Source organism: Musa acuminata, chromosome BXJ3-8 (genome assembly GCF_036884655.1).
Source record: "Musa acuminata AAA Group cultivar baxijiao chromosome BXJ3-8, Cavendish_Baxijiao_AAA, whole genome shotgun sequence".
NCBI lineage: Eukaryota > Viridiplantae > Streptophyta > Magnoliopsida > Zingiberales > Musaceae > Musa > Musa acuminata.
The window spans coordinates 37,672,573-37,688,452 of NC_088356.1; the positions used below are offsets into that span (position 1 = coordinate 37,672,573).

At 38.6% G+C, this 15,880-nt stretch overlaps 3 protein-coding genes and 1 long non-coding RNA gene across 4 annotated transcripts; 3 read left to right on the forward strand and 1 right to left on the reverse strand.

Moving 5' to 3' along the window:
- The first annotated feature begins 1,541 nt into the window (after positions 1–1,541).
- LOC103994760 (protein EMBRYO DEFECTIVE 514) lies at positions 1,542–5,322 on the forward strand. Its single transcript, XM_009415188.3, has 2 exons — positions 1,542–2,307; positions 4,782–5,322. The coding sequence occupies exons 1-2, from the start codon at positions 1,627–1,629 to the stop codon at positions 5,151–5,153; spliced, it is 1,053 nt and encodes a 350-aa protein (XP_009413463.2). The 5' UTR covers positions 1,542–1,626; the 3' UTR covers positions 5,154–5,322.
- Positions 5,323–6,243: 921 nt separating this feature from the next.
- LOC103994798 (defective in cullin neddylation protein AAR3) lies at positions 6,244–13,239 on the forward strand. Its single transcript, XM_065164572.1, has 9 exons — positions 6,244–6,450; positions 7,454–7,538; positions 8,547–8,598; positions 8,686–8,761; positions 8,848–8,930; positions 10,690–10,786; positions 10,909–10,954; positions 12,431–12,519; positions 12,739–13,239. Exons 1-9 carry the CDS (start codon positions 6,393–6,395, stop codon positions 13,089–13,091), a joined length of 939 nt encoding a protein of 312 aa, XP_065020644.1. The 5' UTR covers positions 6,244–6,392; the 3' UTR covers positions 13,092–13,239.
- A 296-nt stretch (positions 13,240–13,535) lies between these two features.
- Positions 13,536–15,856, reverse strand: LOC103994761 (cytochrome P450 704B1). Its single transcript, XM_009415190.3, has 6 exons — positions 15,410–15,856; positions 15,126–15,338; positions 14,761–15,057; positions 14,317–14,688; positions 14,029–14,229; positions 13,536–13,773 (listed from the first exon to the last, which is right to left on the reverse strand). Exons 1-6 carry the CDS (start codon positions 15,707–15,709, stop codon positions 13,597–13,599), a joined length of 1,560 nt encoding a protein of 519 aa, XP_009413465.2. The 5' UTR covers positions 15,710–15,856; the 3' UTR covers positions 13,536–13,596.
- LOC135645806 (uncharacterized) lies at positions 13,953–15,001 on the forward strand. The gene is made up of 3 exons (XR_010498881.1): positions 13,953–14,093; positions 14,287–14,750; positions 14,863–15,001. It is a non-coding gene; the product is annotated as an uncharacterized LOC135645806 (long non-coding RNA).
- Positions 15,857–15,880: the final 24 nt, after the last annotated feature.

The following is a 15,880-nucleotide window of genomic DNA, read 5'->3' on the forward strand; positions in this document are numbered from 1 at the left end:
GTATCCACACACTACCGCGTGCATTCAATGTGGTTGCACCGGGAAGAACCCTAATCTGACTTCTCTACTGCTTCGGATGTCGGTATCAACTACTAAAGCTTTTGTTACTGCTTACTGGCAATGGAGTTCAGGTTTTGATGGCGCAGAAAAAAACATGCAAACTCTACTTAGCCCTTGCTAGTCTCTCTTCTCATGCAAACCCCAAGAAGTCGTGTAGGTTGAACACTTGATGATGGATAGAAGTAGATGCAGCATTTAGATGCCCATCTCTTCATGTAAAATAGTGCTAGAACACAGACGTGGCAAGTCTTCACTGACACTTCCCTGACCTTCTTCAAGTGAGTTACTGTTGCTAGGAAGACTCCTAAACAGCAAGGAAGAGCAAAGGTCAACTCACAATTGTCAGAATCAAATTAATGTTCTCTCTGGATGAATATTTATTCTTTTATTTAAAGAAGCTCAAAAACTGAGGCAATATATATTTGTTAATGTGGCTCTTTTTTTATGATACCCAAAATGATTTTTTTTTTCTTTTACTTATTTAAGTAGAAAAAGAATATGAGACAAACTATTAGGAATAGGAAGAGAGAAGGCTAAACTAAATATTTTTAATTGTACTAATTTTTAATAAAACTCAATATCATTAAAAGATCCATATTGTTGTTCCCAATTTATTTAGTATATTTCAACTAATTATTTTTGTAAATTCAAGCTTAAGAAAACATGCATGAAAAACCAATGACCTAAACTTGTAAATTGCAATATGGATTTCATAATTCCCCATTGGATAAAATCTCTGTCTTCATGATCACCAAACTCAACTTAGTCTGTGATCAACAAAGGCTTAAAGGTGTGGTGATAGGGGGAAAGAATATTCACCTCCGATCATAACTTGGAACATAATCTTCTAGTCGGTAGAAGAAAAAAATTCTCAATTGTCAATAATCGATCGTCACATCAACATCGATTAACAAAAAAAATATTTTATGTTATGTGGAATATTTTCTGAACCATTAGTAGTCAAATTCAAATTGACTATAAAGCAACATGAAATGCTCCTCTTGACTCAGGACTAACTTAATCATCCAATAAATTATATTGAGAATTTACACCCAATATAGCAGCTATATTTGAGCATAAGTTAGATCTTACATTGGACATTAAATGCATGCCACAATTAACTTTAAATTCTCCTTTTATATATGAGAGAGATTATAAAAGGCTCAAGTTTAAATATGGATTAAGTTAAGAGAGAATCTTAATTTATATATTATATTATTTTTATATAACAAAGGATTTGAGTTAAGCATTGGATCACATATGTCTTATTTTTTCTTTTTTTTTATTATTATATTTTATGGTTGATTTGATGAATGTATGAATGAATAATCTTCTCAGTTGATGCTTAGAGAAGAAACTCATTCCAAGCCCTATTTCAAGTGGCCGCCAATACCACGAGATTCATTTGTGGGCTTGAAGCCCATTTTAAATGGCTTAAATGTGGCCTTACGGCCCATTTATCCCTTCAGACTATGGCTTCGTCCACCTCGGAAGTTTTAGCTCTCAACTTTTAGGGCGAGCAGCCTGAAACCCTTCCTCCTCCCTCGGGGTCGCGGAACCTCGACTATGGCGGAAGAGCTCCCGGGTAGCAACCCCCAACATTCCAAAGGCGACGAGGCTGCCGAAGAAGACATGGAAGTCGAGACGAGCCCCGTCCGGGACCAGCCCGACGGTGCCGAGAATGCGGCGGTTAATGGTGGTGGCGGCTCGAAGAGGGGAAGACAGAAGGAAGCGGCGGCCGAGGGACTCGAGGAAGGCGCTGTCTCGAAGAAGCCGAAGGTTGAGAAGAGATCCTTTGAGGAAGAAAGGATGGAGAAAGTTGAAGGGAAGGGAGAAGGGGGAGCTGATATGGAGGAGTTCGAAGGTGACAAGGCGAGATCATTTGATGAAGAAAGGATGGAGAAGCTTGATGGGAAGGGAGAAAGGGGTGAGGATTCGGAGGGGGGAGACGGTGACGACAAGGAGGCGTTCGTAGGCGACAAGGCGAGATCAGTCGAGGAAGAACGGATGGAGAAAGTTGAAGGGAAGGGAGAGGGGGCCGAGGATTTGGAGGGAGGCGGTGACGACGAGAAAGAGTTCAAAGGAGAAGAAGAAGGGGGAGGGGATTTGGAGGAGGGAAGAGGTGACGTTGAGAAGGAAACCTCCGACGTGAGCGTCGGCCCGAAGGTCTTTACCTCCTCGGTCGAGATGTTCGAGTACTTCTTCAAGTTGCTCCATTCCTGGTCACCAAATCTTGATCTCAACAAGGTCACGTTTTGGCTTTTCTGTCTCCAGCTTTTCCTATTTTTATAGAAATGCGGCTCTCTTTAGTCCGCAGTTGCCAAACATGTAGATTAAGTTGATCACATTGCTGTAGAAGATCGAGTTGAATACCCCACAAAACATTGTTATACTCGAAATTTCCAGCACAATATTTTAGGCACCCTATTGTTAGTGTCAAACTCTTTTATCCGATCCAATCAAATTTTCATACTGTTCTATGCCTAGAATTTGTAGGTGGTGCATGACATCTCCTCACATTTGTTTATTTAGTGATTACGTTGCTTATCAGTTATGTGGATGTTGCATTTAGGTTATGATTGGATTCTATTCGTAGTCCTTTATTTACTTGAATTATTGCATATATTAGCATCAATTTTCCCTGATATGTGGTGCTGTTGGGGTTTAGCAATCTAGTTTGAGGTTTCTCTATTATTAGTGGGAACTAACTGTTCTTGAATTATGCCAAGGTTTTCTATTATTGTCCTCATTGTCTGGTACAAAATAGTTTAGATTTCGTTAAAAATTTACATGACTTTTCTGTTCTATCGTTCCTGTTGTCTTTTAGTTTTTATCCACTTACAAGGGACAAATATAATTATTTGACTGTTCGATTGTGTTAATGTATAAATTTTTTTTTCTGCTATCACCTACTCGTAGATGATAAATGTTAAGAGGAGAAAAACGCGGCCTAGTCTACTAGATTATTAAGTAAAAGAAAAGCATGTTTGCACTTTGTTACCGCCTCCTCTTCTTCTGCATCTCTTCTCTTCTTTGATTCCTCCCCCCTTCCTGATATGGTGCCTACCAACGCACCATATCGACCCATACCCAACATGGGTCCAGTGCCCGAAATTACAATCCCTACTTGAGAAGAATTTATTTTACCACTTTTCTTAGCCTTGTTTACTTATTTGTTAGGGCTGCCAATTTGTCTGGATTAGATCAGAAGGTGCTCAACCTGCTTCAGATCTGTCTTTCTGGATCGATTAGTTGGCCAGAAATCAAATCAACCCAATAAGACACACATCTGGTCAATTAAGTGGGATATACAGAAAATAACACACAATGAACAAAGGTAACTAAAGAAAAATAGTTCTTCAAGGAATTTTCTCTTGCCCTAATAAACATTTAAACTCATTATCACATTTAAGGGCTTACAATCACAGAAGTTGAGCAATGAAAATTTGTTCTTGTATTCCTACAAGATCCTCCTATAATAGTACTTTTACATTCTTCAAATATGTTTCTAAGTAGCCTGACATATACCAAACCCATGTATAAGGATGTTTAGACATTATTTTTTCTTTAAATAGGACTTGGAGGTCTTTTTCAATTGCCTACGAAGATGAAAATGCATTGGCATTCCTTAGTTAAGTAGGACATCAACACTCTTGCCAAAGGAGGCTATGCCTCTCAGTGTTTGTTCCGATCCAAACTTGATTTGGGTGCAGTTAAGTATCACTCATATGGTTATGGTTATCCTGCCATCTCTTCCAATTAGGACCTGGTCTCATTGCCATGTCAAGTGGTGCCCCAATTGCCATCAAATCAAGAGTATATTTGGGTAGGGTGATGATGAACATCGTCATGTAATTAAAAGGTGTTGGTTGGACACTCCGTGTTGATCGGATTCTAGGACCCACTAGTAGGTTACCCAAGTGATGTGGGACCTAGTAAGGATGAGGACCAGCCCAAGTTGGTTATTAGATCTTGACTTTTGTAAGATTTTCTGGCCTGAGTTTTGACCTCTACGGCTCTACCATAAGGAAAAGATGTTCTCGTCAATTGGATCCAATATGAAGATCAAATCATCGCCATAGGTAAATCAATGATGCTTGAATTACTTAACATGGTCCGTCTATAATCTTTAGAATTGTCTGGTCATGATGATTCCATATTGGTTAAAAATAAATGTCATGACAAATTTCTCATTCCTATTCTTTAATCAGGTGATTCACTGGCTACTTTATGTCAGTGCAGTACATAATGAAAAGAAAGACAACTTGTACAGCCCCTTTTTACTTATTTTTTGCTGGAAGCTGCTTTCCTTTTGCAACATCAAATGGTCTTGTTACTATTATATTGCATGTTAAGAAAGCATGTCACTCTAATTGGCTTTAGTATTCCGTCCATCTAAGGTGATTCATGAAAAGAAAGGTGACTAGTACATCCCTTTTTACATATTTTTTGCTGGAAGCTGCGTTCTTTTTGCAACATCAAATTTTATTGTGATAATTATACTGTATCATAAGAAAGCATGTCACTCTAATTGGCTTTGGTAGTCCATCCATCTAAGGTGATCCTGTTGGTGTTTTTAGTAGTGTTAGGGAAAATTGTGGTACCTCATTTTGCAGTTCTCTCTGTGGTATGCTTACATGTAATTGAGTCCTAGTAAAACAGCTCTCCCACATCATTGGAACTCAAATTGTCATCTCACACTCGACATATTATGCTTTCAGTATGAGCACATGGTGTTGCATGACTTGCTGAATAAGGGGCATCCAGAGCCCACTAAGAAGATTGGAGTAGGTATCCAAGCATTCCAGGTGCGCTACCATCCGGCCTGGAAAAGCAGGTGCTTCTTCGTTGTCCGAGTTGATGAAACAATAGACGACTTCAGCTTCCGTAAATGTGTCGACAACATACTGCCCTTGCCCGACAACATGAAAGCCCGACTGTCATCGGGTGGCAATAAGGTGACGGATCATAAGAAAGCATGGAGCAATCAGAAGGGAGGCCGTGGCAATAGGGGGCGAGGAGGAAGAGGTGGTGGTGGTCGTGGCCGTGGCCGTGGCTGTGGTGGAAAAAAGGGAGGAGGGTTCAAGAAATAAATCTCAGCTGTTTTTGCTCATGGTAGCGGTTGACCTACTTATGTTTGAAAATCTTACCATTTTTGGACTCCCTTGGGTTTTTGAATCGAAATGTTTTTAATGGTGGTTTGTAAATTGGGATGCCTTTCTATCCTGCAATTTAATTCAAGAGCTTCAGCGTCTCCCTTAATGATTGATGTTACTTGTAAAGTTCACACGGTTGAAATCCATGGATGAGCGAGTATGATGGGATTTGGATCGGAAATAGTAGAGTTTGAGACACCCATGCATGCAACAAGGGGAACGATGTTATATACATGATGCTGTCTGTATCAATAAATGGTAATCAGACATGCAAGAGAATTGTTAGGAAAGTCTGTTGAAACATACTGTAACGGTTAGATTAGTTTTTGGCTCTTGTTTTCCGAAAGAGGAAAATATGCTATATTTGTCTTAAAACTGTGAATAGAAGAAGATATGTTGGGATGCTATTCCTAACATCCTCACTTTGTATGTCGATTGAATTGTTAATCGTAATTAATATGCCCGACGGGAGTCAACCCCACAATGAGAAAATCCATATCTTGCAGAGACGTCACCTTAAAATCCGTGATTACGTACGTAATCATGGATTTTTAAGCAAACACTAACCTACTCATTCAACAATGATTAAATCATTCTGAATATAGGAAGAACTCTTTGAAATATACTAACGATTGGTGTCACATTACCACTCTTAACTTCATCTCTTTTCTTCTTTTTTTTTGTGTTTCTGAAAAATATATATATAAATATATAATAAATAAAATATTTTAAAATCATATTGAGTATAAATAATAATAATAATAATAATAATAATGAGGATTACAATAATAGTTCATTGTATAAATGGTTGTGAGCTATTAATTAATTCATTTTACTTGGAACATCAAAAACATTTTTGGTGCCTATATTTTCTATTTAAAGTCATTCCGAATCTTAGAATAAGGTTATCCGACGTGATTTTAAGTATTCGGATCCACCTATATAAAAAGGATCCGACCCGTTATCTATCCTTCGCTTCGTTGGTCTCCCACGTGCGGAAGGCGTGAGGAGCGATCTTGGTTCTTACGCTAAGCCTTCCCCACCTATGCTTTGCTTCCCATTCTCTCTCCTCTCCTCTCCGAGCCGATCCGAAAGGGGATTGATGGTTTTGGTCACTCGATTCAGGGTCTGAATCTGTGCGGATCATTCCTCTCGGAATCCTATCTGACGGAATCCATGGAGTCCTCCGCGCCGCAGCGGTTCGACATCTTCCGAGTGTTCTCAAGATACTGCGGTGAGTGGGGAAGAAGAACCTTGTTGTCGTGTGGATGCGTCTTAAGGGTTGCATTTTCCTTCTTGACAGCTTTGATTTTTGTTTTTTCGTTTGTTATCTGGCGTTGTAATTTGGGGAAAAGTTGCCTTTTGTTGTTTTTGAGCATTATCGCTTATTGATGCGTAAAATTTTGTCTTTCTTATTTCGGATGGATTTTTTTTTGTATTTTGTTTCCTTTTTTTATCTCTTTTCCGGGCAAGAAGACTGTTTGGAGAATCAGGAATTCAATTGAGTGCTTCTGTGTTGATTGAATAGGACGAAGCGTGAGAAGAGATGAACTAGTGTTGGTTGGCTATGTTGTTGGGATGAACTCTGTTTTGATCTGGAAATTTTTGTTTTTATCACCTTGTTCAGGTGGTGACATACTGGACCCACTTATCAAGATTGAGGATGCGAAATCTCATCTTATATATTTTTTTAAGGTGTCAATTAATGTGCTCGAGGTGCTGGGATTATAATCCGCCTTTGTCACTTATCCTTTGCAAAAAAAAAAAAAAAAGAGAAAAAAAAATTATTCTGGATGGGTCGGATATTATTCTTTTCAAAATTATTGGATACAAGTGGACTGGTTATATGGTATGTTTGTTTGAATATATATTCTCAGCTAAGTTGGTGTTTCATTCTTGAGCTTTATAACCCGTTTATTGCAATCTTCTCGAATATTAGAAGATTACTTTTTTTTCTTTGCATGAAAATTTTGGTGGCAGATTTGCTTATGTAAGTGGTTCTTTTTTGGTGCTGTGTTCTCTCACGTTTAAATCTCAAAGAAAGATTTTTATTTAAGAAGCTGTGAATTATTGAATGTGCAAAGCAAGAAGAAAATTGGATTCCTGAGTATCTTTGGTCATAATCTTCTCGTGCGTTTTGTGGATTATGAGTTCTGATTGTTTTGTGCAACTCAAGATAATTACTTCTTAACTGTTTCTTCTTTTAATAATGTGGACATTGCAACATTTTTATGTAGATATTGTGTCAAGAAATCATCTTTCAAGCTCAAAGGAATTGTTAGCTACGCTTTTGACCTCTCTGGAGTACAGTGTGCTAACAAGGTTTGGCTCTTTGGGATGCTTAAGACTTTGAAAACCAAATTCATGTCATATTTATATGCACTTTTTGATAATTTTGAAGAGCTAATATGTTGAAGGTATTTTGTTTCATGTCTCATATCTACTAATGAATTAACATGTTAATTTGAGATGCATTTGTGAAATTCTTGTGAACCCGCTCCATAAAACAAGGCACCAAATACCATGCTGATGACCCAAAAGCAGAATCAAAGGAATCACAATTACCTCTAGTAGTCAATTTGCATCGGTAATCATTGTTGCATGTTTTTAAAGTTGACAAATTCTGTTTGGCAAAACTCATTCTTGATCCCACTATACAGAATTGAACATAAGATCGATACTGAAAACTTGCATATGCTTCAGCTTTGACTTCACGATCATGTGGACCTACTATGTTTCAATCACTCCCATACTTTCTGACCATTTATGAGTATATTTGTTCCATGTGGTATCTTGAAAGTTTTCTTGAAATTCTCTATCCTGTTCATAATACTTGCTTCGGTCAACCAAGCTTCCATGTTCTTGATATTTCATCCTTAGAGGATCAGTCACTCATCCATAATATGATTAAAACATTTGGTATATTAAACCTCTCCTTTGATGCTTCAGTTATTGCAAGATTTAATTTTTTTAATTTCTAACTTAAGCATTCCAAGAATAAACAATTTTGGACTATCTTATGTGATGTTCCTTCGTAAATTCTCATACCTTTCTATCTCAAAGTCAAAGATATATGTAATTCATTCATTTGACCCTGTCCTTGTGGTTCACTGGCATCATTTGTGTAGAAATGAATCCTAACAGTGTCGGTAGTGATGATCAGATGAAAGATCTAGTTTTCTTTTTTATTTTAATGAGAATATTCTTGAAGAGATTATTTTGCAAAGCTTTTGTGCCTTATGCAGTGTAAATTTCATATTCCTGTAGACTAATTATTTTGTATATGCTTCACTTTCTTTCGTTCTAATAAATTTCTGGTATTTGATTTAGGGAGACATTATTCAATGACACCTACAGGCTTATGTCATGCCTTGATTTGTCTGTGAGTGCTGACTTATAAGTTATATACCCTTTGTCCTGGTATTTTGTTTGTCACTTTCATTATTGGTTTTTGACTATGATTTTGTAGGTTGATTCTCGTCAGTTCAGTTCCTTTTATGATTTCGTCTTCTTCATTTGTCGTGAAAATGGGCAGAAGAATATTAGTAAGCTCATTTTTGTGGATTGTTCTGTATTTAATATTTTGTGTTCTTTACTATGTTTAGCATTATGTGATTTTTTTTCTTATCAGCTGTAAATAAGGCCATAACAGCATGGAGGTTAATTTTGAATGGAAGGTTTCTTATGCTAGATCAATGGTGTAATTTTGTTGAGGTGTGTAAGTACTAAGTATTGTGTGCTTGATCACCATTTACAAGTTACATACAAATTCTAATGTAGTATTTTGGCTGCTTGTTTGGTTGCTCTCAGAGATGGCAATGATTTGATATGTTATTTCATTTCTAAACTATCATCATTCTGTTTCCCAACTTTTAAATTGTAATTGTATACTTTTTCCGCTAAGGGAATGCAGTTATGAACGATGTATATGGCACATCTGTCTGAAGTGAATTTACTAGTGTTAGACATTCTACTGTTTTATATAGCCACTTTTCTCAAAAATATGTATAACAATCACTAAGATAGACCTTTATCGATGCTTCTTTGAGACACCACTGGATTGCCTCTATTTTTCCTAGATGCATTATGAAGATTGCCGGATTCAATTGTGATTGGTAACTAGAAGCATCTCATTGCATCAATGAAAAACTGTGATGGTAGCTAAGTGAGGATCAATTACTGCAGATCAGGGGTAAAGGATATCCAGTTAAAGGATACACTCTTGGAGTACATAGCACATGCAGAAAACATCCTATAGTTGGTCTTATGATGGTGGTAATGAGATTTCATTTTCTCACTGGAAACAAAGTGGTCAGGGAGATAACTAGAGCCATTGAAAATATGAAACTACAGTAAAACATGTAGGTATCGATGTAGATAAGGGTCCAAAGAAAAAACTCTAGAAGCTGAAAAGTAGGTGATAGAACACTACTATGAGGATTATTCTTTGGAGAAGAGAGAATATAATATTATAAATTCTTAGTCTCGTCTTGTAGGAAGAGTCAATCAGGTCAAAAACAACTGTGCAAGATTTGGATGAAATAATCAAAGGAATATATGAAGATAATTTCATATGGGACATAAATTGATTCATAGGTAAATGGCATATAAACTATTTGTGGATACATGTAGAATACAAGAAAAATATATAACTAGATATATAAATGTAGATTCTACCATGTCTTACAATTCCTGTAGTAGCAAATATACAATGTAAAAGTAATGTTAGAAGAGTATAATAAACTTGAACTCTGAAGTAAACAGTGAAACTCCAAAGCAATGATTGAAATTTCGTATCGTACCAAAATTTTGAGACTTATTCGGTATGGTATGATACTGTATACTAAGCGATATATTTCGGTCTATCGCTCGATATATATATATATATATATATATATATATATATATATATATATATATATATATATATATCGCTCGGTTTACCTCTATGCGGGGTGTCGTCGCTGAGGCGACGTTGCAAATAAAAAAAAAATTGCAGGCGACGTCGCCCGAGAAGAGAAGAAAAGAAAAATCTTCGCCTCTCTCCACCTCGCGACGTCGATGCCTCTTCTCCCACGCGTGGATGAGAAGTCGTCGATAGACGAGGAGGAGAGCGGCGATCTCCAGGTTCTCCCTTTTTTTCCTATTTCTTTCTTCCCTTTCTCCCTCTTCTTTCTTCTCCCTCGGTCATCATCGACGATAACGCCTCAATCGACGACGATAATGCCTCAATCAATGCTACCGCTCGGTAGCGGGCAGTCCGCGTACCGATCTATTGACGGACTGGTACGTACCGCCTGGTCCGAACGGTATCATTCGGTATTGCAGACCTTGCTCAAAAGATGGGAATATAGTGCTTTTGAAAAGTAAAAGAAATGAGTTAGTATTCTTTCTGGAATAGTTTAACATAGTGGCTTATTTCTAAGAGTTCTATTTATGTCATTTTATCTAAGTTTTCCTTGATTGAGCTCAGAAACACCAACGGCATAATATATCTGAGGATACTTGGCAACAACTCCTGGCTTTCAGTCGATGTGTGAATGAAGATCTTGAAGGCTATGATCCAAAAGGTAATTGTAGACTAGGATCATCTCTTGGTATAATTGTGGCACCATTGCTGCCAAAATGTGTTTCCTATGTGCAATCTGAAGACATCATCAAGCAGGGATAACTTTTTTTAAAATTTTTTTAGGTGCTTGGCCTGTACTCATTGATGATTTTGTTGAGCATATGTTCAGGTTTGTCTTCTTCGCTGACCTGCTATTGATGGTTTCATCTTTTGACATAATGGTACTATTAGTCTAACATCATTTAGTGGAAATTTTCTTTTGCATTTCCATTAAAGCTGTCTGGATTATCTATCTTGACTATGCATTCAAATCACATTGCTGCCCAAGACTGGTGCCTCATGAATTTGGAGATGAGAGTTATTATAAATTTATAATGGACAAGCAGTTCTTCAATTCAAACAAGAGTTTCACATCACAACTATTGTTTTCGATTCATTATGGTTGTAAATAATGGCATAATACATGATCGGACCAGAAATTTCTTTTTTATTCCCCAGTTTTTTTCTTTTTAGTGATTGGAGATGCCTAGTTGATACCATTATGTGGAAAATTTCTTAAACAATTTAAACACTTGAACCCTGGAACTCTACTAAGGTGTTGATACTAAGAGTGGATTGTCATTTGCAAATAATCCTCTCTCTGTTTGTTCTTCTATTGATAGGGTGAATCGAACTACTGGTATATATTGAGGATCAATGCACTGTGACATGATTGATCTTGACTGTTCTAAATTTGGGAGGTCTAACAGAAAAATGAGGCTCATTATCAGGCCTGGCCAAGCTTCTCCTGGATCAGTTTCAGGATTGGCTGGTCCTGTAAACCATTGGTAAAAGAGAACATGAGTACAACGAGTTTTTATTTGAATGTAAATATCTGGGTTCTTGATTTCAATAACAGTATGGAAGGGGCTTACCCTAAATTCCAGTCAAGTGGAGCTAAATATAGACACCACTTCTGTTCTATTTTATATTCTTAGTATGTTTTAGAAGTTAATCTTTGCGGTCTGTGTGGCAATGATGAGGCAGCTGTTTAGATGGTTGAGGTTGTGTATGCTGGTTTTATCTCATGAACTAGTCTTTCGTACATTTGGTCTTATAGGGAAGTTATTGGCTTTTTATAACATTGTTAAGCAGAGGTGCATGAGTCTGGACATAAATTTCTGTTGAAAAAATGATTTTGTAGGAATAACTAGTATGAGTTTGAAAAATATTCTCATAGAAAACATCATTAGCATGTTCCAGAAGACATATGGGACTCTACATGCAAAGAAATGAAACCGAAGAGTGCATAATGATAAGAAGCCATCAAAGACACTTGTTCATAATGAGATTATGAGATCATAAGATCAGTTGGGAGCAAAATGTCCAATCTTTTATTTGAGCATGATATATGCTAATTTCAGTGTGTAAAATTGGAAGTTGCTTGGTCTTTTTTGTGATATGGTGTCATGATTTTTTGTATGAGTTAGTTTTGAGTCAGCTACTAATGACTTTATCGTGATTCTTAGATGGCATAACTCAGTTATTTCAGTTTCATGTTTTTCCCTGATTTAAATTTCTCTATTTGTTTTTGTAACAATCAGCTTGCCTGCCTATGCTTGTTTAGATGATCTAAATTCATGATAATTCATGTTTCAAAATGCAGTATCAATCAATCCAGTGATTGTGGTGCTCAAGATTTATGCTGCTTTGGTGATTTCGAAGCACAGCCTAGCATATCCAGTACTTTTAGTGGTAATAAGCCCAAACCCAGAGCAGAAGAGCAAGAATATATATATATATATATATATATATATATATATATATATATATATATATATATATATATATATATATATATATATATATATATATATATATATATATATATATATCAGATGTCAGATGTCAGAGGTGACAATAACAAACCCCCTTTTTCTGACATGTTTCCATAATTAATCCATTGTTTTGCAGGATTGAATTTGCATCCTGGGTTAAAGCGGAAATATTCTTCTTATTTTGAGAAACACATTGAGCACATTCCAAAATCGATGGAGATATCAAAATGTTCAGACTTTCCAGCACAAACCAAGCGATCAAAGCAGACTTCTTTTCCCGGCAATCGTGGACATATGGATTCCGATATATCTATGAGCATGGTTGATGGTACATGGGACTACCAAGATGGAATGAATAAACACAATTCACATAATTGTCTTCATCCCTCACTTTGTGCTGTGGAGGATTGCCTGTCCAAAGGTTCAGAAGGGTATCTTTCATTTGGCTGCTGTTTTCATTTTGATCAGAAGAACAGGGTTTACTCCTAAACATTTTTCTTGGTCAGAGTCTGAGCTTCAAGTATTTTATGCATCCTTTTGTTACGGTATAAATTCGGGTTTTTTTGTTGTGTGCATCGTATCATCAGATTGTATGTATTAAGTTGGCCAGCAATATATCAACTATCAAGTCGTGTGATCTTTTGTTTCTTGACCGACTACTGCGAGTATCAACATATATGATTGGTTGCCATGATTTCTCGGTTCCCTCTTGTTCAGATGACTGCCACCAATATCTAGTATTGTTTATTTGGAATTGGTATGTTCTGTTATTGGGCATGTATCATACTCTTTGTACTAACTAGTAGAGTATGCAGTTTTGGCTTATGGTTAATTGCTTGTTCATTGTAGTTCTGCTTTGAATGTCTTCTCAAACCAGCCATGTCTTCAAAGGAAGATTCAGAGTTGTGTTGTAGATAGGATGAGACTGAGAAATGATCTTGTACTGCAGTCCTTACTCATATGGCAATGCAGTTATTACATTTTCATGACATTATTATCGTCGGGAAATATAAACTTTTAGTCCATGAGCCATTGATAGTATTGTCATCATCCTATACTGCACTGTATGATTTGGCACCAGAGTGAATGTGAAGAACCTGCACAGGACAGCCAGTGTCATCTTCATTTGCAGGTAAGCAGAGTCTTTCCCCAGACATATTCGCGGTCCAGCCTGCAACCATCAACACAAAATTACAGCGGTAAGTCTTCCTCCCAAACGTCCATTATCATCAGTGTATAGTTCAAACTTCACCAACTCAAGTTTCATTGTTGTTGTTGCAGTGGAAGTAGAGAAAGAGAATGTTCCTATTTAACCTCCATTTATCATCAGGTAAAGCTCAAGCTCAAACTTCACTGATCTAAGTTTCACTGTTGTTGCAGTGAAGTAGAGAGAGAAGTGAGCTTTCGATTTCCATGGTGGATGTACCTGGAATGCTGTGAACTTGAATGGGGAGACGGTCTGCAATATCCCATCCTTGAACCACCTCTCAGGTTTGTACAGTGCTGCATCAGGTCCCCAGTTGTACTCCATTCTCCCCATGACATAGGGAACATAGGTAACCATGTCACCTGCTTTCACCTTTGTTCCATCTGGTAGTACATCATCCTTCAGAATTCCTTTAGGATCCTGCATTCTCTCACTCACGGTTACATGATGAAGATTGATTGCAAGTTATCTGTGCAGGTTTGCAGGCCATGGAATGGGATCGATCACCTGAGGAACTGCAGGGTACAGTCTGAGAGTCTCTGAGATGCATGCATGGAGGTAAGCCAATCTTCCCATGGAATCATAGCTGAGGAAGCCAGCAAACTGCGTCATCCTGTCATCGAAAGCCTCGACCAGTAGCGCAACACCTTCTTCCTTGGCGCGCTCTTCTTCGAATGCCCTGACCTCGTCATGGAGCTTCTCGGCCACACCAGGGTGTGTCATCACCATGTAGATGAACCATGACAGCGTCGCCGCCGTCGTGTCCCTTCCTGCGATCACAAAGTTAAGGACCACATCTCTGAGGCTCTTGTCGTCGCTGAAGATGCTGCCGTCGTCCTCGCCGAGCTCGATGAACCTCGACAGCAGATCATGCTTCATCTGTTGCAGAAGCAAGAACAGAGTTCTAGGATGGCAACCAGATCAAAGCAGGAGCGTATCAGGTCATACTACCTCATCTCCATTTCTCTTAGCTCGTGCAAGCTTGATCTTTGCTTTCCTCCGACGAATAATGTCGTAGGTGAACTCATCGAGGACTTTGATGCTCCGCTGCAGGCGCGCCTCTCCTTGCACGCGAAGAAGCCTTTTGATCCTCCAAAAGGGATCGATGAATCGGTTAGTGACGATGATATTAGCATCATCGAAAGCCTGAGCAAATGCGTTCTCGGGGAGGTCAGCTGCTAGCGTTCCGATCTCGACTCCAAATCCAACCTTGGCGATGGAGTCCAACGTCATCCTCATGAACAGATCCTGCGCCCACAGCAGCTGCAGCTGCATCAGAGCTTCCAAACGCCATGCATGGATGACTCACCGATTACCTGCATGTCGACGTCGCGATCGACTGGAACTTGGCATAGTATTCGTGAGAGCTTCAAAGCATGTTCTCTGAACACACGAGTGCTCAAGTCCCTCAGATTCTTCGACGCGAACTCGAGGCTGGCCGTCTTCCTCTGCGCCCGCCACAGCTCACCGTCCGCATTGAAGATGCCGTCTCCGAGCAGCACATCCATGTAGGATCGATACGCTTCCCCCTTCAATTGCTTGCATCCACATGAGAAAGATTGCAGTGCGAGAAAGGCTTCGGTCCGAAGACTGAGATCACCTTCGGGTAGTTAGCGAAGTTGGTCTTGAGGACATGTTCGACGCTTGCAGGATCGGCGATGTAGGTGTAGGACTTGAACGGCAGCGAGACGGTCACCGTTTTCGATTCCGAGAGGTAGCCGGCGAGCCAGTCGTGCATGCGGTCGTAGTTCTTGAGCTGCTCGATGGTTGATCCGATGACAGGCCATGTCTTGGGGCATCTCTGGTGTCTCTGCTTCCACCTGTGGATGAAGACCCATGAAAGCAGAAACAGAGCGAGTAGAGAGCAGGCGTGCAGTCCAAACAGGTTGGATTCTTCCATGGACGCAGATGCTTTTGAGGTTGGGGAGTGTGGGTATATAAGGAAAAGGAAACAGTAGGTGAAGTGTGGGTGACAAGTATCTTGGCATGATCATGGGTTAGATGGTCTCATTCCTTGGGCGTTGTACGCCTAACCAAGAGGAATGAATCAAGCGACGTTGCTGCAGTACCA

Excerpts from the sequence above, each read along its gene's own strand:
- LOC103994760 (XM_009415188.3), top strand. The coding sequence starts at position 1,627 with ATGGCGGAAGAGCTCCCGGGTAGCAACCCCCAACATTCCAAAGGCGAC. Across the intron at positions 2,308-4,781 it reads CAAATCTTGATCTCAACAAG|TATGAGCACATGGTGTTGCA; the intron begins GTCACGTTTTGG and ends TTATGCTTTCAG.
- LOC103994798 (XM_065164572.1), top strand. The coding sequence starts at position 6,393 with ATGGAGTCCTCCGCGCCGCAGCGGTTCGACATCTTCCGAGTGTTCTCA. Across the intron at positions 8,599-8,685 it reads TGTCATGCCTTGATTTGTCT|GTTGATTCTCGTCAGTTCAG; the intron begins GTGAGTGCTGAC and ends ATGATTTTGTAG. Across the intron at positions 8,762-8,847 it reads AAATGGGCAGAAGAATATTA|CTGTAAATAAGGCCATAACA; the intron begins GTAAGCTCATTT and ends TTTTCTTATCAG.
- LOC103994761 (XM_009415190.3), bottom strand. The coding sequence starts at position 15,709 with ATGGAAGAATCCAACCTGTTTGGACTGCACGCCTGCTCTCTACTCGCT. Across the intron at positions 15,339-15,409 it reads ACTTCGCTAACTACCCGAAG|GGGGAAGCGTATCGATCCTA; the intron begins GTGATCTCAGTC and ends AAGCAATTGAAG. Across the intron at positions 14,689-14,760 it reads CTAAGAGAAATGGAGATGAG|ATGAAGCATGATCTGCTGTC; the intron begins GTAGTATGACCT and ends CTTCTGCAACAG.